Source organism: Narcine bancroftii, chromosome 7 (assembly GCF_036971445.1).
Source record: "Narcine bancroftii isolate sNarBan1 chromosome 7, sNarBan1.hap1, whole genome shotgun sequence".
Classification (NCBI taxonomy): Eukaryota; Metazoa; Chordata; class Chondrichthyes; order Torpediniformes; family Narcinidae; genus Narcine; species Narcine bancroftii.
This window is the reverse complement of record NC_091475.1, coordinates 192954991-192978707: the sequence shown is the minus strand read 5'-3', so window position 1 is coordinate 192978707 and position 23717 is coordinate 192954991. Positions and strand designations below refer to the sequence as shown.

Genomic DNA, 23717 nt, shown 5'->3' with positions numbered 1-23717 from the left:
GGCAGTCACTGGAAATTTTAAAGTACTATTATTGGGAGCTTATAGGAGAAAGAAAACACTGAGGTGTTCAAAGCCTTTGACAGACTTAAAGGAAATTATGAGATCAAAATTAACTTCCATAATTCTGGGCAAGGAAGTGAAAAACTCCAGGTGCCTCTATCATTAAAATTTTCAAACTGGATTAAGTGTGAAGTGATGTACTTTAAAAGGTTGTTCTTGAAAGTGGTGTACATGCTAATTAGCAGTGTCGAGGAACAGAGAGATCTTATGGTCCAGGTCCATAGATCCCTCATGCTTGCCATACAAGTTGATAGGGTGGTTAAGGTAATGTATGGTGTGCTGGCCGTCATTCCTTGGGGGATAGAAGTAATGTTGAAGCTGCACAAAACTAATTCGGCCACATATGGAGTACTGCGTTCAGTTCTGGATACCTCATGAGGGGAAGGATGTCGACACTTCAGAGAGGGTGCAGAGGAGGTTTACCTGGATGTTGCCTGGATTGGAGAATGTATCAAGGTTGACAGAGCTAGGACTTTTTCTCTTAGGAGTAAGACCATGAGGGGTTTGGATAGAGTGAACAGCCAACACCTTTCTCCTGGGATGAAAATAGCCCAATTTACACCCGATTTCCTTACACCTCCGGCACATCTCAAATGGTGGGAGGAAACCAGAGCTCCGGGGAAAACCCACGCAGACACAGGGAGAATATACAAACCTCCTTACAGACAGCGTGGGATTCGAATCCTGGTCCCGATCACTGGCAAAGTAAAGGCTTTGTGCTAACCATGCCACTCCAATATAGGTCAGCTCAATAGTGTGGGCAGAAGGGCCTGTGCTGTGCTGTTCTATATTCTATTATGGTGGTTCCAACTGGAAACTGGAAATGGTCAATCTGAGCTCAACATAGGAATTGTCTGCACTTCCCTACAACTACCCATGTACAACTACCCTGCTGGCATTCCCCCACTGCGCACTCATTGGCAGGAGGCTTGTGATCGTAACCCACCAAGCACAACCACCCACAGCGCGGGGAGATAAAAATATATATGAAAACCAAGCCAGCTTTCTGCACAAGTTCGTAACACTTACCGAAGAGGATCTTCGCTTGGTATGGGATCGCTGATTCCGTGGTTTCACCGAGAGTCTGTGTCTCGCTGCTGAATTGTCTAAGCAGATGGATAACATAGGTGGAGAATTAAAATCGACAACAGATGAAGTAGGGTTTTCAGAAGAAGGAAGCAGTGAGGTGGGACTTCGTGACCTCGCCCTTGACCTTGTCTGAATGACTGCAGAGAGGGGACTATTGGGCCTGGAGGAAGATCCTGGAGAAATCTGTAAAATAATAAGCCAGATGTAAGTCTTACAGCAAACATCAACTATCACCCCAACATCATTTCTGACCAATGAAGCTTAGATTTGCTGAGCTATCCCCATGAGAGTGTGTGGATTTTGGGTTGAGCCATCCAACCACATGTTTCAATTCTAACATGAGCACATAACCTAGCCTGTGGCAGCAATGCATCACCACAGGGTGGTGCATAAAAGAAAATAGAACATTCCAGCACAAGCCCTTTGGCCCACAATGTTATGCCAACCTATATATACCTTTTAAAAAAAACTAAACCCCCTACCTCAAAAACCTCATGTGCCTGTCTAAGAGTCTCTTAAATGCCCCTATTATTCCAACTTCCACTACCACCCTGGTAATGCCTTCCAGGCACCCACAACTTTCTCTGTGGGGGGGGGGATCTTACCCCTGATGTCTCCCCTAAATCTTCCTCCCTTCACTTTGCACAGATATCCTCTGGTGTTTGCTACTCCTGACCTGGGGAAAAAAGTGCTGGCTGTCTACCCTATCTATGCCTCTGTCTATATTGTGTGAGAGAGGGAAAGAAAGAGAAAAATAATTGGACTTATATAAAACACTTCATCTGATGATAACCTGAACCACTGTGGAACCGAAGATACAAGATCCAGTTTCACTGCAAGCAACATTGCGTAAATAATGGGATGAAATGTTCAAAACAAAGCTTTTGCTTAGCTGTGCATTAGTTCGGCCCATAGTGTAGATTCTGGACACTATCCAATGAGATTGGAGTTGTTTCAGTCAACATTCCTCCCTCATTCAGAACCACCAAAAAAAATTGAACTGACTATTCATTTCACTGTGTTTGGGTGAGAGGGAAATATATACCCTGGCTACATGAATCAAAACACACTTATACTCAAACGAGAAATACGTTATTTACAAGAAATATATTTTTTCTCTACTGTTTTATGTTTGAATTATATCAAGCAAGGTTGTTTTTTTAATTAATATCAAATTCAAATTAGATAGGGTGAATAGTTTGAACAGATTTTAACAGTTTGAATTAGATTTAACTTAATTTCTACCAATTGCACCAATCACTATGTGAACAGAAGTTTGATGGTTTGATTGATTCAAGATACTGGCCATTAATGTAGTTAGTGTAGATCTACGACAGGAACAGAATACTATGAATAATTTTCAATGGTTCAAATATTAAATGGTTCCTGAGCAATGGTCCCTTGAATAGTGAAGAGCGGGTATTTGAAGAGTGAGCAAATATCAAATGGCTTGTTGAATTTCCCAATCATAGCCTTTCTGATTTGATAGTCATTAAAAAGTTGTTTGCCAACCACTTCAATCTCATTGCAGAAGCTATATTGAAAGCAGAGAGTTGAATCCAGATCCAAGTTGGTCACCATGAGAGTAACCAATGGGTTTAAACAGCTGCTCTTGGCTACTATAAATATGTTAGTTTTAAAATGTTTTGCCTTGAATTACGTGGTCTCATAATTTCCTATAAAACTGTGAAAGGGCTTGAACACCTCAGTGTTTTCTTTCTCCTATAAGCTTCCAAAAATAGTACTTATCATCTTCCAGTGACTGCCTCTAATTCACTCTTTCTGACGCAAATATAGAGAGGGAAGTTCTACTTGTTGAACTTCACTTGTATTTGTTCTCTATCTGTAACTAACTATGGTAATCCTATTCCCAGACAAACAGGCCACTAAAGTAAGTAAGCATTGAACTTGGAAGAGCAGCTCAATCTTAAACGTGGCAGTATTAATGCATGTGACCCAGCAAAACTCAGGTTTGTAGCAAGCAGTAAGGAAAAATACTGCAGACGCTGGAATCTTTCTTGTTTGAAAAGTGAAGGCTAGAAATACTCATCAGCTTTGTCTTGCTCTGAAATACCAACTCTTCTTCTCTCACCATAGATGCCGGCTGACATTTTCGTTTTTTATTTCAATTGGAACTAATTCTGTAACACAGTTTTAGACTGCAGGCAGGAGGGATGTGTGGCTCATCTCATTATTGTCCTCCAAGTTGACCTGGAGTTTTGATCAGTTTTGTGTCTGTTCCAGGAGGGTGCATGGCTTCTGTTCCCAGAGTAGGAATAATGTACATGGAAAATCAAAGTTTTGTAATGAGTTGTGTGTGAATGACAGAGTGATCTAAAGGCCCTTTCCATATCCCTTGTATCCTGATTAAATTCGCAAATCCAAAGACCTTCAAAGCAAAAAGTATCATCCACTCAGAGATCATGTCAGAGGAAGTGCACCTGACTAACACTTTATGTAGTGGTTCAGTTCCACATTCAGAACACATTCATCTGGGGTCTGGGTGGGAGCTCCCTGAATGAATAAAGGACAAGAAAGGAAAACGATCTCATTGGCAACATCAAGCTTTGTTCAAACATGTAGTGGAAAATAATTAAACAAATACATTCATGGCGGCTCATTATCTGGAGCTGTTTAATGATTCGCAACGTTTTTGAAAATCTTCCAAGAATTCTAAGCTGTCAGCAACTGCCAAGCACAAATAAATATTTACATGCCCACTGGAAAAGATTAAGGAGCAGGAGGAAAACATGAAAGGGTGCACCAAGCACCTAAGTTTAGAGAAAGTGAGCAGTCTTACATTTGATACTTCTGTTAAATTTGAAGAGACTTGGCAACCTTTTATAAATTATTTCCTCATGACTTAGTATAATTATTCTCCCATCCGGACTATATTTTACTTCTGTTCTCTTTGTTGGGGAAGACCAGATCATTAATTTTTAATCAATAAATTCTCAGGTATAGACTACCCAGACTTTTTCATTTTTTAAGAGTAGGTGGGGTTTTATATATTTTTTCTTTTTTTTGAAGGTTACAGTTTAAGATAAGAACATATTCGTTAATTCTGGTTACTGCAATATGTTATATCTCATGATGTCATACAGTGATATTTTTCCCCTTTTCTCCTCATGTATTGTTTACTTATAATATGATTAATAAAAAGATTGAAAAGAAGAAACTTCTTAAAAAATGTGTTATATTAATGGCTTGCTTCTGAATTATTTTTATGTTCCTGTTAGGTTAAAAGGAGGGGCAAAAGGTTTGAGAGAGCCGTGGTTTTCAAGGAATATTGGAAACTTGGTTCGAAGAAAAAGGGAGGCGTACATTAGATATAAGAAGCATGGGGTTAAGGAGATGTTTGAAAGATACATTGAATGTAAGAGGAATCTTAAGAGAGGAATTAGGAAAGCTAAAAGAAGGTACGAGAAAACTATGGCAAGCAGGGTGAAAACTAATCCAAAAGAGTTCTACAAATATGTTAATGGTAAGAGGAAAGCTAGAGACAAAATTGGTCCCTTAGAAAATCAGAGTGGAAAACTCTGTGTGGAACCTAGAGAAATGGGGGAGATATTGAACAGTTTCTTTTCTTCGGTATTCACTAAGGAGAAGGATATTGGGAGACGTGGGATAAAAAAAGCAAATTGGGTAAATATGGGGAATATAGAGATTACAAAAGGTGTAGTTTTAAGGCTTTTGAAGAATATAAAGGTGGATAAGTCTCCGGGACCAGACGGGATCTTCCCCAGGACATTGAGAGAAGTGAAGGAGGAAATAGCAGAGGCTCTGGCGGTAATTTTTCAAATGTCATTAGATATGGGGATAGTGCCGGAGGATTGGCGCATTGCGCATGTGGTTCCGTTATTTAAAAATGGTTCAAGGAGGAAGCCTGGCAACTATCGGCCTGTAAGTTTGACGTCTGTGGTAGGTAAATTAATGGAGAAAATTCTTAGAGATAGTACTTATAAACATCTGGATAGACAGGGTCTGATCAGGAGCACTCAACATGGATTTGTGGGAGGAAGGTCATGTTTGACCAATCTGATTGAATTTTTTGAAGAGGTGACTAGGAATGTGGATGAGGGTAGCGCAGTGGATGTTGTCTATATGGACTTCAGTAAGGCCTTCGATAAGGTACCACATGGAAGGTTAGTTAGAAAGGTGCAGTCTTTAGGTATAAATTTTGAGATAGTCAAATGGACTGAACATTGGCTGAAAGGGAGAGGCCAGAGAGTGGTAGTGGATAATTGTCTGTCAGGTTGGAGGCCAGTGACCAGTGGTGTGCCTCAAGGATCTGTATTGGGCCCATTGTTGTTCGTTATATACATTAATGATCTAGATGATGGGGTGGTGAATTGGATTAGTAAATATGCAGACGATACTAAGATAGGTGGAATAGTGGATAATGAAGAAGGTTTTCAAGGATTGCAGAGGGATTTGGGCTGCTTAGAAAAGTGGGCTGAAAAATGGCAGATGGAATTTAATGCTGATAAGTGTGAGGTGCTTCATTTTGGTAAGAAGAATCAGAATAGGACATATGTGGTAAATGGGAGAGCATTGAGGAATACAGAAGAGCAGAAAGATTTAGGAGTGACGGTACATCGTTCCCTGAAGGTAGAAACTCACGTGAATAGGGTGGTGAAGAAGGCTTTTAGTATGCTGGCCTTTATCAATCATTGCATGGAATATAGGAGTTGGGAGGTGATGTTGAGATTGTATAAGACGTTGGTGCGGCCTAATTTGGAGTTCTGTGTGCAGTTCTGGTCGCCTAATTATAGGAAGGATATAAACAGAGTGGAGAGAGTGCAGAGAAGGTTTACCAGAATGTTGCCTGGGTTTAAGCATCTGGAGTATGGGGAGAGATTGGACAGATTGGGTCTTTATTCTTTGGAGCGTAGAAGGTTGAGAGGGGATTTGATAGAAGTATTTAAGATTATGAAAGGGATAGACAGAATGGATGTGGATAGACTATTTCCGTTAAGAGGAGGAAAGTTTAAAACAAGAGGACATGAGTTAAGAATTAAGGGGCAGAGGTTTAGAGGTAACATGAGGGGGAACTTCTTTACTCAGAGAGTGGTAGCTGTGTGGAATGATCTTCCGGGAGAAATAGTGGCGGCGGAGTCAATTGTATTATTTAAGAAAAGGTTGGACAGGTATATGGATGAGAAGAAGATGGAGGGTTATGGGCATTGTGCAGGGAGGTGGGATTAGAAAGGGGTGTTTGGTTCGGTGCGGACTAGAAGGGCCTAATGGCCTGTTTCCGTGCTGTAATTGTTATGTTATATTTAGACATACAGCACAGTTACAGGCCCTTCTGGCCCACGAGCTCATGCTACCCAAATGCACTAATTAATCTACAATCCCCGTATGTTTTTGAAGGGTGGGAGGAAGCCGGAGCACCCGGAAGAAACCTCATGCAGACATGGGGAGAACATGCGAACTCCTTACAGACAGCGCCAGATTCAAACCCGAGATGTGAGCGCTGTAATTGCCTTGCGCAAACTACTACACTCACTATGCCGCCCCCAAGGAAGAAAAATCAAATAAAATGATGTCCGTTTAGTTCTTCAAAGTTATTTCTTAACCTGCAAGGTAATGAATATTTGGAGTTTTCTACTCAAGAGACCTGTGGAGGCTCAATCGCTGTAAATATTCAAGACTGATACATTTTCAGAAGCCAAGGGAAACAAGACATTATGGTGCTCATACAAGAAAGTGGTGCTTAGATAAAAAAAGAACATCAGCCATAATCTTGTTCAACCATGGGGTAGACACGATGGATCAGATGGAAGTGAAAATTGTTTGTTCTGTTCTGAGGAATTTAAAACTAGATTGGGAGAAAGTGTAAGCAAAAAGGAACACAAAAAGGTACACAAAACTCCTTGAAGGGGCAAAGGTTACCTAGGCCAACACAACTGTGATTGAATCAAGGGGCAGAATAGAAAAATCTGAGGAGATAGTCTGAGAATATGGGAGCACATACACTGGGGTATGGGCAGGCAAACTGTGGCACTGGTGCGTTCGGGCTAATAGGGAAGACTCTGAGTAAGGAACTGATGGGTGACTTGAATCTTCTGAGGCTTGATAAGTAGTTGACTCATTCAAGGCACTATTGAGGACTAAGGATGGCAGCATGGATGTTCTATAAAACAATAATAAATCAGGACCCAGTCAATATTAGTGGGAGAAATTTTAGAATCTACAATTAGATGAATCGGTCTTCTACTACTGGTGTTAAACGTGTGCAAGGTATTTATGCACCCGTGTCCATGTGATTCCTTTGTTATCAATGGCCTGGAATGCAAGGGAACCAAGTACACTCCTATACGTGTTTAGCAATAGGTTTGGAAAGCAAATTACTACCCCTCCCCCCACCCATACTTCATATGTGGATAAAGCTGAGGTTGGAGACCAATACTCTTGTTTCAACCTGTTGTTGAAGCAAGAGGATTCAATGAAGAGATAATTCTGGTGAAAAAAGTTTGAAGAGATGGGTAGAAATTTATCAAGCACCAATGACCAAAAGCAAACTTCTTCCTTGAACACGGAAATGCTCGTGCATCAGATGATCACAATATACTCAGAAGAATATTGTCTTATAAGTATGTTGTGCTCAGAAGCAGCAACAATTTTAAAAGAAATGACAATGGTTTTAAAATATTACATCCTTTAACTTACATTTTAAATTTTAAATTTAGACATACAGCCCAGCCCTTTTAGCTCATGACCCCATGCCTCCAAGTTACTCCCAAATGGCCTACAACCCAGTACATTTTGAATGGTGGAAGGAACCGCAGTACCTAGAGGAATCTCACGCAGACATGGTTAGAATGTACAAGTTCCTTAAAGACAGCGCCAGATTCGAACCTGGGTCGCTGGCGCTGTAACTGCATGGCGCGAATCAGGACACTAAACCGAGCCGCCCTGTGAGTGCAAGTGTAACAATGCATACATTCTGGACAATCTCTGAACACAATTCCTACCCTCCAACAGATTATCAACAACCTAACGTCCCAGAACTTCATCTGTGGTCGAGGTTGCAATTTAAGTTGTACTTCATTCTAAGTGAATTCTCACAAACATACCTCTCAACCAGCAAGTTGCAATGCAGTAAAGTGGTGGAATTTGATTCAGGATGCAAGACGAATAATCTGTTTTCTACAGTCAAAGGTACTGAGCTCATTTTGCCTGGTGAGGAATCTTCCATACAACTCTCATGAGCCAACTACTGGGATTCCTGATTCAGGCGGGACAGTTGAGAGGTATGCTCGCAGGTGATTATTTCCCAAGTTATCTTTCAAGGGATCTCTCAAAATTGGGAGTGGTGTGAATTATTACCTGCTCTTCTTCTTCGCTGCCTGTCCCACCTAAAGTCAAAGAGCTATGATTCTTGTAATGGTCAGAGTACTGTGGGATGGAATTAGGAAAAGGTTCAGTCAAGGATGACAAATGAAAATGAACAAAATGTTACAGAATAAAACTAAGAATCTGCTACTTTTAACAGCGGGACTTAAGTGAGAGAGAAAACGTGACATAAATCAGGTTGGAACTAATTTTTTTTGCACTAAATGAGAGTATGTTAATGACTGAAATAGATAGGAAGAGCTGCAATTCCAAACTTTAGAGATGCACAGTTGTGAAAGTGGTTTGGATCCAAATGGGAGAGATCACATTGTGCTTGTGTGAACAGTTTGTTATAGTCAGTGGAGCAGTGCTAACTTTTTTTTAGGTGCAGGAGCTCACCAAATACAGGGACAAGGAGATGCCAGAACAGCAGTTCTGTGAGCTCCAGCAGTACTGTACCCCTGCTATAGAACCCTGGGGGTTGCAATCACAAGCTATGAGATCACAATGTGGTGAGATGTTCGAAGGCCCTTCCTTACTGAAGGAAAAGAGGACCTGAGGCACGCATGCAGTGACAAATAAATGCATTCTTTTAAGTGATAACTGGAACGGTTTCTCGTTGGGCACCAGCTTGCACAGCAGGTAGGGGCAATGTGACATAAATCAGGACCAGAACCGCCTTTCGTGATCTTCCGTAACTCTCGCTGGATTTAAAATGACGCAAATTGTCAAACGCAAGTCCACCTTGTACAATCGAAAGCTTTCTGGAGTTGCTCTTTGGTTCACAAAGTGATTTGGTAAGTGAGAGAAGGTCACATTCATTGTAATTTTGGTGGCGACGGGAAATCTAGAAAGTAGGGATTTTTAAAAATTTGTAATTTACATTTTAAATTAAATTTAAACATATGGCCGGTAACAAGCAAGATTCTCCCTGTAAAAGGCTTGCAGGACAGGGCACAAATATTTCAGTGCCTTCTATTTTTCTGAACATGTGAAATTGTATCTCAGAAATGCTGAAAGGCAAAGGTTTTGTTTAATAATGAAGAGACTACACTATGCTCTTCGATAAGGGAGTTTTGTCAGAACTGGGACGAATGGAGGAAAGAAGTAGAAATGTATATTGAAAAATAAGTGCAATTAAATAAAATTATAGGAAATAAAAATACATGATCCGCATGGAACTTCAATGAATGATGAGCTGGAATTTTCTTGTGGGATTACAATATGTAAACAATCAAGCATAAAAATTAGCAATGGACCATTCAGCACTTGACATTTGCTCAACCATTCAATAAGATCATGGTGGATTGATTGGCAATATTAACTTCACATTCTTTCCTGCTTCTAATAAGCTTCATCCCTCTTACATATTAAGAATCTGTACAACTGCCTGAAAAATATTCAGACTCTACTTCCAATTCTCTTTGCAACAGAGAGCTTCAAAGTCTCAGGGAAGAAAAAAATACCTCATTCATATCTTAGATGGGTGATCCTTTACCTTTAACCAACGCCCCCAAGTTCTAATTATCCCACAAGTGGAAACATCCTTTCCCTATCCTATCGAGACCTCTCAAGATCAAGTCCATTTCACTCTTCTAGCCTCCAGCAGAAATAAGATTAATCTGTCTTCACAGGACAACCTATCCATTCCAAGTATTAAACCAGAAAATCTCAGAACTGCTTCCAATACATTTGTATCCTTCCTTAGATATGGAGAGCAATAATCTATCACAATATCCCTAATGTGGCCTCGCCAATGCCCTATATAACTGGCTGCACAATCACCTTTAATTCCCCTCTTATAACATAGAGAGCTTTTGAAAAAATATCCAAGTACCATAATATGATGTGCACTGGCTATCCAAGATGTCAATTATATTCTAAACACGAAATACAGAGCAGCCATTGGCAGCTGATGCCAGAAAGATAAATAAATTCTGAAAATGGGCACATTCTCCTCATGGAAAAGGTTCTGAACAAAATAATGCCTGTTCTCTTTAATATCACAGGCTGGTTAGATCTTTCCTTTTTTTCTTTTTCAAATTCCAAATTTTAAACACCTATCCAAGCGTTGAAGCATTCTGCAACACCATCTGATGTTGCATGCTGATCATTCAACAGTTACCTTTACATAGTTCATCATATGGCACAGAAGTGGAATCAGGCCATTTGGCCCATCAAGACCACCTGTCTTAATGGCTGATTTACTATCCTTTTTAACCAATCAATAACTTATCTACCTCTGTCTTAAATATATCCAATGACTTGGCCGCCACAGCTGCCTATGGCCACAAAGTCCATAGATGGTATGGGATCATTCCGACTTGGATGATGGAATAAAATGCGTATCATCCACTTACTTCGACTATCACTGTAAAATGAAACCTATCAACAAAATGACTTGGGTTCCTGACCTGAAATCACCTGTTTTACACCATTACCTCAAATGGAAATGAGCACAAAATCTCCTTTAATGGGGTACACTTCCAATCTATCTACAAGAGACACAGCCTGATTTTTCTCAGAGGCCTTCCTTGAAAGCTTTTTTTTTCCCCACTGAGAGTTCTTGATTATGTCGTCGTTGCTGTAAGCAATCAGTTATTTCAATGGTTGGTTTTACCATAATTTGTTTTGAGAGCCATGTACCTTGGACAACTGGCTACGTGCTAAAGCTTCGTGGATGGGGGAACTTTCCGGAGGACTTCGAGGCAACCCATCATCTTCTGAACTAGCCCCAGTATCTTCCATTCTCTTTGAAGGTATCAATTTTGGAGGTGGTCCTGGTTTAATATTTTGCTGTACTTTTAACTGTAACATAAAGTATACATGTTTCAGGAATTGCACATTACAATGACCAGAGATATTGCTGGCTTATTGTTATTACTTCACCATTTTTAAATGCATCTTGTAATTGGCTGCAGCCAATTGTATGTTAAGCAAAACTGCTCGCAGTAAATTGTTCCCATTAACATCACCGCCATAGTTACAATCAAGTTTGTGGATCAACAGCAGGGTCAGAGCAGACTGACCATGAAGAATGCTCACAGGTGTGGAATAAAAAGGGGATTTCGTGCCTTGGTTTGATGGTTGTCCCTAGTTACCATACCCAGATTTGAGTAAGTGAGGAGATTTATTTGAACATTACCAATCATCCACATGACATGGCAGTAATGAAGGTTCATGAGATGCAATGTTAACTTTACTATAACATCTGGATTTATCGTCTTGTAGGGTTTTTTTAAACATTTATTATTCCTAGTGATAAGGCACAAAGCAAGTTTTGTTGCTTGGGTAGACTCTGTGAGTTGACAAGGATTATGTAACCTCAGGTCTTTACTCTTGATGCCTATTGATGTCAATCAAAGGGCTATGAGAGTGAGATCGCAAACCTTACCAAAATGAAAGCCAATGAGCTTACTTCAGACATCCTCTCCAGTTTGACAGCAGTCACCCTGACCAAGAGGAGCTTCAACAATTTAAAAAACCTTGGGGTGCAACAGGAAAGCCAATAACATCTGGAGATTGGTAACAAAATATTGCTTAAGCCATGTTAAATACACCTTGGAAAGATAATAAAATGGTCATGTTATATTTAAAAATTTTAAATTGTATATTAAAAATATTTTCTGGACCCCTTTCTGACTTTTAATAATGTGATAAAGTCGAGATGATTTATCTTTTTGCAAAGCTCCAGTTCTTCAGAACAATGTGTGAGAGTTTTTAAGTACATGCCTGACAAACAGGGAGCAAACAAAATATTTCATCTGAAGGATGGCACTGTGTACAGTGCAGCATTCACTCAAGGGTTCGAATGGGGCAATATCCAAAACACCTTTGCTCAAGTCTCTGGAATGGGACGAGTTCCTGGAACCCCTCAATTCAAAAAAGCAAGGGTGTTACAATCCGAGTCGGAGCTAACACAAGAAGACATTGGAGTGCAAGTGCGACTGATTTTTTAATGCATCTCTTTGCAGCCAGGTCAAACCTTTAATCTAAATAATGAATTTTATTTCAATGCTTCAACCTCTTTATCCACAGGAGATGTGGAGCAAGCACCTGCCTCTGTCAATAACACATTCCCAGGAGAACAGTCAGGAGGTAAGCATTTCGTCAGTTAACTTTTTGGGAGATGACGTCAAAAGAAAGATTGTTGAGAAGGACAATGATGAAGCAACTGCGAGATGATTTTGCTCTTCCAATGGAGAAGGGGGATCGTACTTTCTTCTGGCCCGAATATTGGCTTTGCCGCTGTGTTCCTTTTGCTTTGAAGTTGAACATAAGGCAGGAACAGAAGGAAAATAGGTCTAGTGTGAAAAGGATTCATATTGGCATAATAATCCCAGCACTGCACACCCAGCGAAGTCAGTTTTTACTCCATTGCTGTCCAAATACAGTAAAATCCCCATTATCCAGAATTCAAGCAACTGTCAGCCTCAAGCAAACAGCAAAAAAAAATTTAATTGCGGAAATAGGTAAAAAAAGAAAATAAAATTTGTAAATCAGTGGCCCTCGCAGTCAGTTTGCATATCATACAACACGCAATCTCAAGCAACCGGCAAATTCACTCAGCTGGCATCTACCAATCCCCATCGGTGCCAGATACCGGGGGTTTACTGTAATGAGTGCATGCAGAATTCTGACTGTTGTGAATGGTTACATAATATGGCAGATTGACTAAAATTGCTGGGTAGAAGGTTACACCTTCAACCAATGAATGCTGTAACAGTATTGTCTGAACCTAGTTAATGGCAATTGGGTAATGTGGGCCATCACTGCACTTCATACAATCAACGCCCTCCTCCAAATATTGCATATGATGCCTGATGGAAAAGACACACTAAGACAGAGGTAAGGCAGAAACTACTCCACGGCCACTGAAAGATCTGTCTGCACTATCACTCTATTTCATTTACTAATTTTTTTCTTCTTGAACTATAACTGTGAATGTTCGTTATCTGCCTTTTATATTTGTTATCTCTTCCCACACTGGTCTAATTTAATTTAAAAACACTATGTTGGAGAAACTCAACAGGTCCAACCGTGTACTTAATATAGCAAAGCTAAAGATACTTGACCAATAATTTGGCCTCGAGCCCTTCATCAAGGTATGAGCAAACTGTAGGCAGGCACCCGAACAAAATGGTGGCGGGGAGGAGCACAGTCCCACCAGCAGGAGGTAACAGGTGGATGAGGAAGGGAGAGCACACCAGCAAACAAGGGTAGAGGGAATGGCTCTGTGAATGGAGAGGGAAGGGGGCAGTGGAGAGCGAGAGGAAAGAAGGCAGAGGAATGGGGAAGAGAGGGAGTGTAGGCTAGCAGAAACCAGGCAGATCGATGTTAATGCCATCCAGTTGGTGAGTGCTGAGAGGGAATACAGGTATCCTTCACCACCATCCAAAAGTAGAGCATTCCTTTGAAACCTTTTGTAAGCCAAAATGGTGTAATGCAAAGAAGCAATTACGATTAATTTATATGGGAAAATCTTTGAGCATTCCCTGACCCACTGCCCTGCGCTCTCCTGACAGCCCGCTCTCAATCCCCACGTTGATCCAACGGCCCTGTGCTCTCCCAACAGCCCACTCACGGTCCCCATACTGATCCCACTGCCCTGCGCTCTCCTCACAGCCCACTCTCAGTCCCCACAGTGATCCCACTTCCCTACGCTCTCCCAACAGCCCACTCACGGTCCCCATACTGATCCTACTGCCCTGCGCTCTCCTCACAGCCCACTCTCAGTCCCCACAGTGATCCCACTTCCCCACGCTCTCCCGACACCCCACTCTCAGTCCCCACACTGACCCCACTGCCCCACGCTCTCCCGACACCCCACTCTCAGTCCCCACAGTGATTCCACTTCCCCGCGCTCTCCCGACACCCCACTCTCAGTCCCCACACTGACCCCACTGCCCCACGCTCTCCCGACAGCACCCTGAACACTGTTTTCACTTTTCACCTTTTTTTGCAAAAGCAAAAATCCTCTTCAGATTTCTTTTGGTTAGTGACAAAAGGTACTAATGTAGGCCTTTCGTAAAAGCGAAGTGACATAAAGTGAAATTTCGAAAAGTGGGGGATACCAATGATAGGTGTTGCTATTCCATTTTACATGTGGTCTTGCTTTGAGAGTGCATGAGAGGACAGACATGTCACCATGGGAGTAGGTGCAGAATTGAAACGGTTGGCAGGTGGGAGATCGCTGCCATTATGTGGACAGGGCAAAGGTGCTCAGTGATCTCCCAGTCTGCGCCCACCCTCTCCAATGTGAGATTGCACTTGTGCTCCTCCTTTCCCCACCCCCCCACCCATTTTGTTCAGGCACCTGCCCACATTTTGTCCATACCTTGATGAAGGGCTCAAACCCGAAACATTGGTTATGTATTTTCATTTTTGCTACATAAAGTACACTGTTTGATCTGCTGAGTTTCTCCAGCATTGTGTTTGTACACGTACACAATCCTTTATCCGGACATCTAAAATCCGGAAAGCTCCAAATTTCAGCATTTTCTTCCTGGCTCTTGTACAGTGGAGGGAGAGAGAAGGAGAAAGAGCGAGAGAGTGAGAGAGACAGCAGCGCGACGAGGTTGGGCTGGAGCGGGGGGGGGAGTGGGGAAGAGGCGGCAGCGTGACTCGGGCGGAAGGGAGAGACGGCAGCGCGTCTCAGGCGGGCGGAGAGGGAGAGATACAGCAGCGCTACTCAGGTGGGCAGGGTGGGGGAGAGAGACACCAGCGCGACTGGAAGGGGGTGGATAAGGCAGCACAATTCGGGTGGGCTTAAGTCTGGGGCAGCTAGCTTTTGCTCTGAAATCCAGAAAAATCCTAAATTCGGAACGCACTGTCCCCCAAGGGTTCCGGATAAAGGACTGTGTACCCGTGCTTCAATCAAGGTGTCTGCAAACTTTTGTGTTTTACTCTAATTTAATGTAAACTATTATTGTTTTTTACAAAAGTACCAATTTGGCTGCAGCAAGTTTTGGCATAAATGTACAATGTATTTATGTGTTTGACAATCAACTCATTATCATTACTGTACCATTTGGCACATGGAGTATACACATTTTTAAAAAAATGAAATAGCATTTAGCAACCAGATGAAAACAATGCATTATAGCACATGGATATGATAAGTTCATTACCTGTAAAGCTCTGATAGGTGCAGATACAGTCTCCTGAGAAAACACTCGCACAGGCAGAACAGATTGCTCCCCAGATGTGTCTGGGATGAAAATGCTGTCATGTGACAGTGCTCTGATTCCCAAGATACTTTTACAAGCACTAGAAGAGGAAACAAACAAGACTGTAATTCCGAAACAGTCAACAATGTCAAGTTCATTTGTTCCATTATCAGCAAATTCGGTTGTCCGCTGAAGCTGTACAGGATTAAGGGAATGCATCCTCAGATTCACTTACAGTAATCATATTTTTACAACACTAAAAAGCCTTTACTTTGCACTGGAAGTTGGGCAAATTAAACTCAATCATGCAGGAAATCAAACTATTATACAAATATATGGGTAGTGTTGCAGTTCGTGCAAGGCTTAGTACTGCACCAGCAACTGGAGTTTGAATCCAGCGCTATTTGTCAGGAATTTGTACTTTCTCCTCAGTGCTTGTGTTTCATCCCACCCTCCAAGAATGTACAAGACTTGCAAGCTAATTGGTGGAGTTAGTCAGCACAGGCCTGCTTCCGTGCTGTATCTCTTAAAACAAAACATGGATAGCATAATTTCCAGAGTGTATAAAAAGAGCAACATGCAAAAAAAAACATTTAAAAAAAAATGTTAAAATAACATTTGAAAATGTTTCTGACTTTCTTTGATTGTAGCGGTTTCCGGTGGTTTATTCAGATTTGAGAGAAAATTCGACCAGAGAGTACTGCCATAGGGTGGCAGAAGTGACTGTATTGCTGTTTAATTATTCTCCCAAGGAAGCTCTGCACTTCAGAAGATCAGAATATGACCAGCCATTTCCAGCAGGTTTTGCCACTAGTAGAGTGCCGGAAAAATCCCCAAGGACCACGGCTATCATCTCCCACTTTCCATCCTCACTACGCTCTACAGAGGATGCATGAAGAGAATTCCGAGTAGTTGCATCACCATCTGGTTTGGAAACTGTACCATTTCAGATTGTAAAGTCCTGCAGAGGATAGCGAGGTCAACGGAGAATTTTATTGGGGCCGCCCTTCCTACCGTGACGGATATCTACAACGCACGATGGACGCAGAGGGCAAATAACATTGTGAAGGACTCTTCACACCCCTCATGTAAACTTTTCTCCTTTCTGCCCTCTGGAAATACTGTAGCATTTGGGCTCAAATGTCCTGATTATACAACAGTTTCTCCCCACAAGCCATCAGGCTCCTCAATTCCTAAAACACATGTGCACTATTTGTATCATGGATTTTCAATGTATTGTCTTTTAATTTTTAACACGTATTTATGCAAATATGCTCCATGGTCCAGGAGAAACATTATTTCAATAGACAATAGACAATAGGAGCTGGAGTAGGCCTTTCGGCCCATCGAGCCAGCACCGCCATTTTACAGATCATGGCTGATCATTACCATCAGTACCCCTTTCCAGCCTTATCCCCATAACCCTTAACTCCTTTGCCCACTAGAGTCTTATCTAACTCTCTTTTGAACATAGTCAGCGAATCCGCCTCTACCACCCTCTGTGGCAGAGCATTCCACAGATTCACACTTCTCTGGGTAAAAGAATGTTTTCTCATCTCCGTCCTAAAGGGCCTACCCTGTATTCTTAAACTATGCCCTCTAGTCCTCGTCTCCCCCATCATTGGGAACAAGAAATCCGACTTCACCCTGTCTATCCCCCTGATCATTTTGTATACCTCAATCATGTGCCCCCTCATCCTTCTAAACTCCATCGGATACAAGTCCAGTTTTTCTAGCCTTTCAGCATATGTCAATCCCGCCATCCCTGGAACTAACCTTGTAAATCTGTGCTGCACACCCTCTATAGCTAGTATGTCCTTCCTCAAAATTGGAGACCAGGTGGGGTCTCACCAGGGCCCTGTACAACTGCAGAAGGGCGTCTCTGTTCCTATACTCCAATCCCCTCTTTATGAAAGCCAACATGCCATTTGCCTTCTTCACAGCTTTCTGAACCTGCATGTTAGCCTTCAGTGACCGGTGAACAAGTACACCCAGATCCATTTGCACCTCCCCACTCCCTAGCTTGTCTCCATTTAAATACTTACTGTGCATTAGCAGTTATGGTATGAATGATAAATAAAGGCAACTTGAACTTGAAAAACGGCAGCTCAGTAATTGTTTACATAACTCAATTTTTTATTACTTTTCACTACATTTTGCTGGGTAATGATATAATACATATTTTCAAAGCTCCAGAAAACTGAGCCTATGTTAAAATTTACCAGAAAATAATACTGAACTTTTTTGAACAATGTTTTTGGGCAGCACAGTTGGCGTAACGGTTCACACAATGCCATTACAGTGCCAGCGATCGGGACCAGGGTTCAAATCCCACACTGTCTGTAAGGAGTTTGCTCATTCTCACTGTGAACGCGTGGGTTTCCTCCAGAGGTTCTGGTTTCCTCCCACCATTCAAGACACACCGGGGAGAGTTGTAGGTTCATTGCGCGTAATTGGGCGGCACGGGCCGAAATGTCTGGTTACTGAGCTGTATGTCTAAATTTTAAAAATAAATGTTCAAAATTGTAAAAATATTAAACATACCTGAAAGTAAATGTCAGCACATGATCAGAAAATGCCCACATAATTGGAGAAACGATAGTTTATCTTTATGATGAGTACATTTGAATGTTTGTATTGAGCAACGGAGGAATTCTTAGGCATTATACTCAAGGTAGTAAAATTAAATCTTATGGAATCAGAGGAAAATAAAAGATGAACTATTTTTAAGAGGCAGAGGTAGGTTTTCCCATTTAAAGCAAGGTGAATTAATACATGACAGGTGTGTGACAGACCATCTTCCCAGGGAGTGCAACAGTCCTCTTTTCATCGCCTTACATTGGAATTTACCACGTTGCCAGGATGCACGTCCATCTCATTTTCACATCAGAAAAAAATGGGATGTAATTCTGAGATGGAGTCCTGAGTTGTAAGGGAGATAAATCTCTGAAGGACAATCGGGTGGCCTTTGTCCCTGCATCAGGAAGATTTGACTTTGAGGTAAATCTACAGCTCGATGCTGTTTTCTTTCTTTCTGACAATGGTAGTTTCATCTATGCTATAGTGTGGAGAAGGACGATTCTACCATTGCTGGGCTGCAAATGAATCCTGCCACTATCACCTCCTCAGAATAACTTGCAGGTTGTCAAGAGCTGGAAAGGGATGCAGTAGAATCGGAGAGCGATGGAAGAGCCCTTGGACCCAATGCCCACACAGACCTAAATGTCCTGCCCTCACTAGGCTCATCTGCCTGCTTTAGATTTGTACAGTATTCTTCAAGACCTCTCCGATCTACAGAGCCTTCCAAATTTAGTAACCTTATCAATTTAAATCGCAAACAGCTGCACAAGTGTAGGACATTTAAAAAACTCTTATACAAGCGCGTGGATTAAATAAAATCGGTGGGTTATAGGCCATGAGGTGAGGATGGGCTCGATTGATGCTGGGGTAGGTTTTTTAGGTCAGCACCACACCCTGGGCTGAAGTGCACATATTTCCACGGAGGAGATGGGCCAAATGTGAACTAATGGGAACCGCTTGGCAAGACATTGTGGTTGATATGGACAAGTTGGGATGAAGGGCCTGTAAATCTCTATGACTGACTGTGTTCTGCGAGATCTTCCCAGGGATTCACACCAACTGCTGCTGGAAGGTTAACTAGTCTAACTAAGGCTCGCCACCTTTCCAGTGAAAGGAGTCATCCACAATTGACTGTTGCAGACCAGCACATTCCGCGATGAAGGGCTGTGTGCCGAGGGTGAACAAAAACAAAGTGCAGCCCCCCCCCCCCCCAAAAAAACTGCCGTGAAGAGTCCTCCTGCCACCACCTTTGGAGAGACTGGGATATGGGTGAAAACCTACAGCTCAGTGGTTTAATTGCTGCCTCACAGTGCCAATATCTGGGCTCAAACCCGACCTCTGGTCCTGTCTGCATGGAGCCTGTACTAGTTCTCTCAGGGAAGCACTGCTTCCTCCCACATTCCAAATAAATGCGTTAAGTGGTCACTGTAAAGCTCGGAGGGGAGTCGGGGGAGGTGGTCAAACCCCAGTTCGTGAGCCGCATGTGGCCCTTTGACATTGTGGTGGAACTACCATTAATACTGGTTGTACGTGTATGGCTGGTCGGCCCCTTGCTGATTGTACCTGTGGCTCCTCCCCCTTGATTCCCCTAATAAACGTGACAATGCCATAACCCCTCCCCCAGAACAAGCTTGGGCCTTAGGTCAGCAACGTGAGACATGCCTTCTGTTTATGGTTAACTGATCGTCGCCGGAGTTATTGACAGTGCTTCAGACACATAATGGAAATCTGTTGGCTGAGACACGAATCATAAAAAACGGTGCTCACAATGGTTGTTTTAGTGAACATGATTTGTGATTGAAAACGCCCCGACTGCGGACTCTTGCCTAGGCCCCAGTAGCCCGCCCACCATTCGGAGCTCCTGATACCCCAAATGGGCTAATAGTTAACCCCTAAATTTTACACTAAACATTGGTCCACAAAATTCGTCTATTATGTGAGTATATTTTTGATTATTGAAACTAATACAAATTTGCAATTAAAAACCAAATACATTAATTAATCTTATTATGTACATATATTCCTTAATAGTTATCTATTTTTTGTAACATATGTATGCAAGAGTAAAAACTTGTATGTGATATTTTTTCATGTCTTGCGGCTTTCAAATGTCTGAAGTTTATCGTGTGAGGCTCTTTCGTTAAGCAGGTTTGGCCACCACTGCTGTAAAGTATCCCTTCTATTAAGGTAAGTGATAGTATCTGTGAGGGATGGGAGGATAAGAAGAGGGAGAACAGGTTGCAGGCAAAATTTAATGGGGGAATGGGATTGGTCAACAGGCATTGACGTAGGTCAAACGGCCTCATTTTATATCAAAAGGAATGTATGGAAATATATTTGCGGCCTGTGAGGCATCTAATTAGCCTGCACATCTAGCATGTTTTTCCTGCGGAGACAATAACAAATGCCAGTTTAAATGGATGAATGTCTAGCGGAAGTGTCAGTGGAGGTAACTGCATCATGGTCTGGTCTTTCTTTGGCTTGGCTTCGCGGACGAAGATTTATGGAGGGGTATGTCCACGTCTGCTGCAGGCTCGTTGGTGACTAGCAAGTCCGATGCGGGACAGGCAGACACGGTTGCAGCGGCTGCAGGGGAAAATTGGTGGGTTGGGGTTGGGTGTTTGGTTTTTCCTCCTTTGTCTTTTGTCAGTGAGGTGGGCTCTGCGGTCTTTTTCCAAGGAGGTTGCTGCCCGCCGAACTGTGAGGCGCCAAGATGCACGGTTGGAGGCGAGATCTGCCCACTGGCGGTGGTCAATGGGGCAGACACCAAGAGATTTCTTTAAGCAGTCCTTGTACCTCTTCTTTGGTGCACCTCTGTCTCGGTGGCCAGTGGAGAGCTCGCCATAGAACACGATTTTGGGAAGGCGATGGTCCTCCATTCTGGAGACGTGACCCACCCAGCGCAGTTGGGTCTTCAGCTGCATGAATTCGATGCTTGCGGACTCTGCCAGCTCGAGTACTTCGATGTTGGTGATGAAGTCATTCCAATGAATGTTGAGGATGGAGTGGAGAGTGGTCTGGTATGGCGACAACAAAACCCCTGAGTGTAAAGGCCTGCAAAAGGTAGTGGATGCAGCCCAGGACAGGTAAAACGCTCCCTGCCAATCGAGAACATCTGCAGGGAACGCTGCCGTCGGAGAGCAGCAGCAAACATCAAGGATCCACACCACACAGCATATGCTGTTATCGCTGCTGCCATCAGAGGAAAGAGGTACAAGTGCCACAAGACTCGCACCACCAGGTTCAGGAACTGCTGCAACCCCTCCACCACCAGACTCCTCAACAACAAACTCAATCAGGGACTCATTTCAGGACTCTTACTTGTGCATTTTATTGATTTTTTTTCTCTCTGTAATGCACAGTTTGTTTACATTATTTGTTTCCATGTGTATGTTGAGTACAGTTTTTTTTTTGCACTGCCAATAAATGGTAATTCTGCCTCGCCCGCAGGAAAAAGAATCTCAGGGTTGCATGTGATGTCATGTATGTATCTGACAATAAATCTGAAAGTTGTTTTACGCAGAGAATGGTGGGTGGGTGGATTGCATTGCCAGCGACAATGGTGGAGGCTAGCACAATGGCGACATTCAAGAGGCTCTTAAATAGACACATGTATGTATGGGTGTGAGGGAGGGTAGGATTAGATTGTTGTGGAGTAGGTTCACATAGGTCAGAACAACATTGTGGGCTGAAAGGCCTGTACTGTGCTGAAATGTTGCATTTTCTATATGGAAATGTGGAGCCTCTGGATTTTTCTCCCTTAAAATGGATTAGATACTATTTCAGGGCCCGAAATCTCAGCAATGTATCTTTACCTCCTATGGACTCTGCGAGACCTCCAGCATTTGTATTTTTACTACAATTGCAGCATCTGCAGATTTTCATGCTTCATTAGATACTATTTATTGTCGTGCAATAAAACAGGAATGTCATATTACATAAAATTGCCTTCAGTCTGCCTTTGTAAGGCAGACAAAGATTCGCATTAGTCAGAGATGGAGAAGCAAAAGATGTGCAAGTGTGGTGGTACACCACTGGCCTACTGCAGAGGGCAACCTCTGTACCTGCAGGAGTGTAAGGGGACAGGACGACACCTGGCCGGCTGCCAATCAGTCGGCCTGAATGGATCAAGCCCCACCCGGTCAGGTGTCAATCACCCTCCAGGATCTAAGCCTGCGCTGGCTTCCCGAGGCCTCACTCAGAGTTGCTGCAGCCACGTCAGCCTGGCTCTGTGGAGGTTTTTGTGGATTAAAGCCTGTTGTACAGACTTTATCTTTGTGTGTGTCTGGTTCTGGCTAACAGTGCACCACAGAAAGTAAAATAAAATTTACAACAAATATAACTTAAATCAAGCAAATAGTTTTATGCAGTGAATGGTGATGTATGAATGTCCAGCATTATAGCTCAGTGATTATTGTTGATAACGTATACTGGCAATGAAATACGAACAAGAAACTCGGCTTTATTTCAAATCTGCAGGCATCTCCCTAGATTGGCCAAGTATTGGCAGTACTAGGCAAATAATTTCTTATGGGACTAGCTCTAGTGAAAACCTCCTGTGGGACCATTTTAAAGGGGGAGTTTTGTACCACATTTATCACTTTGCCAGCAGCTGAAAACAGATTGTCAGGTCATTATCACCGCCCTGTTGGATCCTTGCAAGTGCAAATTGGCTGCCACGTTTCAGGTGATGCAGCTCTCTTGTTTATTCTCATTTGTTTTCGTAAAAATAATACAGACCCAAATAACACTTTACAAAGAAGGTAAATACCCAAGCAGTTCAGTTCTTAATAGAAATTTATCAATTAAAGCTTTTTACAGTAAATTCCCATTTGACTCCTGACTCAGATTTGCATTGTTTAATTCACATTATTAGATGTGCCCTTTTGTTTAAGCAAAGAGATACAAAATCAGAAAATGCCAGAACGCGCAAGAGATCAGACACCATCTGTAGAAAGAAACATTTAACCTTTCAGGACCAGGACCCTTTATCAGAACTGGAAACTGGGCTGCACAGTTAGTGCAATGCTGTTACAGTGCTAGCGACCCGGGTCCGAACCAGGCACTCTCTGTAAGGAGTTTCTATGTTCTCCTCGTGTCTGCATGGGTTTCCTCCGGGTGCTCCGGTTTCTCCCCACCCTCCAAAATATATTGGGTGGCATGGGCTAGTGGGCCACAAAGTCCTGTTACTGTGCTGTATGTCTAAATTAAATTAATATAAGTATTCCCCCAGCCTCCCTTGTTTGAGAAAAAAACTATCCTAGTCAAGCCAATCTCTCCGTCTGACTGATTTTTTTTCCATCTGAGTAGTTTTTAATTAAATTTTATGATCAACATTCCTCATTGTGGCAAAAATTGTCCTTTAAATCTCATCAGGTTTTGTTGAAGACATTCTCATGCACAAGGAAGGAAGAAATCAAAGCAATTTTAAAAGACACTTTTTATTACTGGATCATTAAAATGTTCAATTCAATGTCT

The 23717-nt window shown here is 42.3% G+C and overlaps 1 protein-coding gene across 7 annotated transcripts in view; it reads right to left on the bottom strand.

Moving 5' to 3' along the window:
* Window positions 1-23717, bottom strand: part of LOC138739553 (CRACD-like protein) — a 138604-nt gene that overhangs the window by 37166 nt on the left and 77721 nt on the right. For all 7 annotated transcript variants that reach the window (XM_069891853.1, XM_069891856.1, XM_069891854.1 and 4 more), the window contains 4 exons: window positions 15621-15759; window positions 11137-11298; window positions 8485-8553; window positions 1090-1332 (listed from right to left, as the gene is read on the bottom strand). In XM_069891853.1, coding sequence (XP_069747954.1) covers window positions 1090-1332; window positions 8485-8553; window positions 11137-11298; window positions 15621-15759 — 613 coding nt within the window. The remainder of the gene's footprint in view (window positions 1-1089; window positions 1333-8484; window positions 8554-11136; window positions 11299-15620; window positions 15760-23717) is intronic.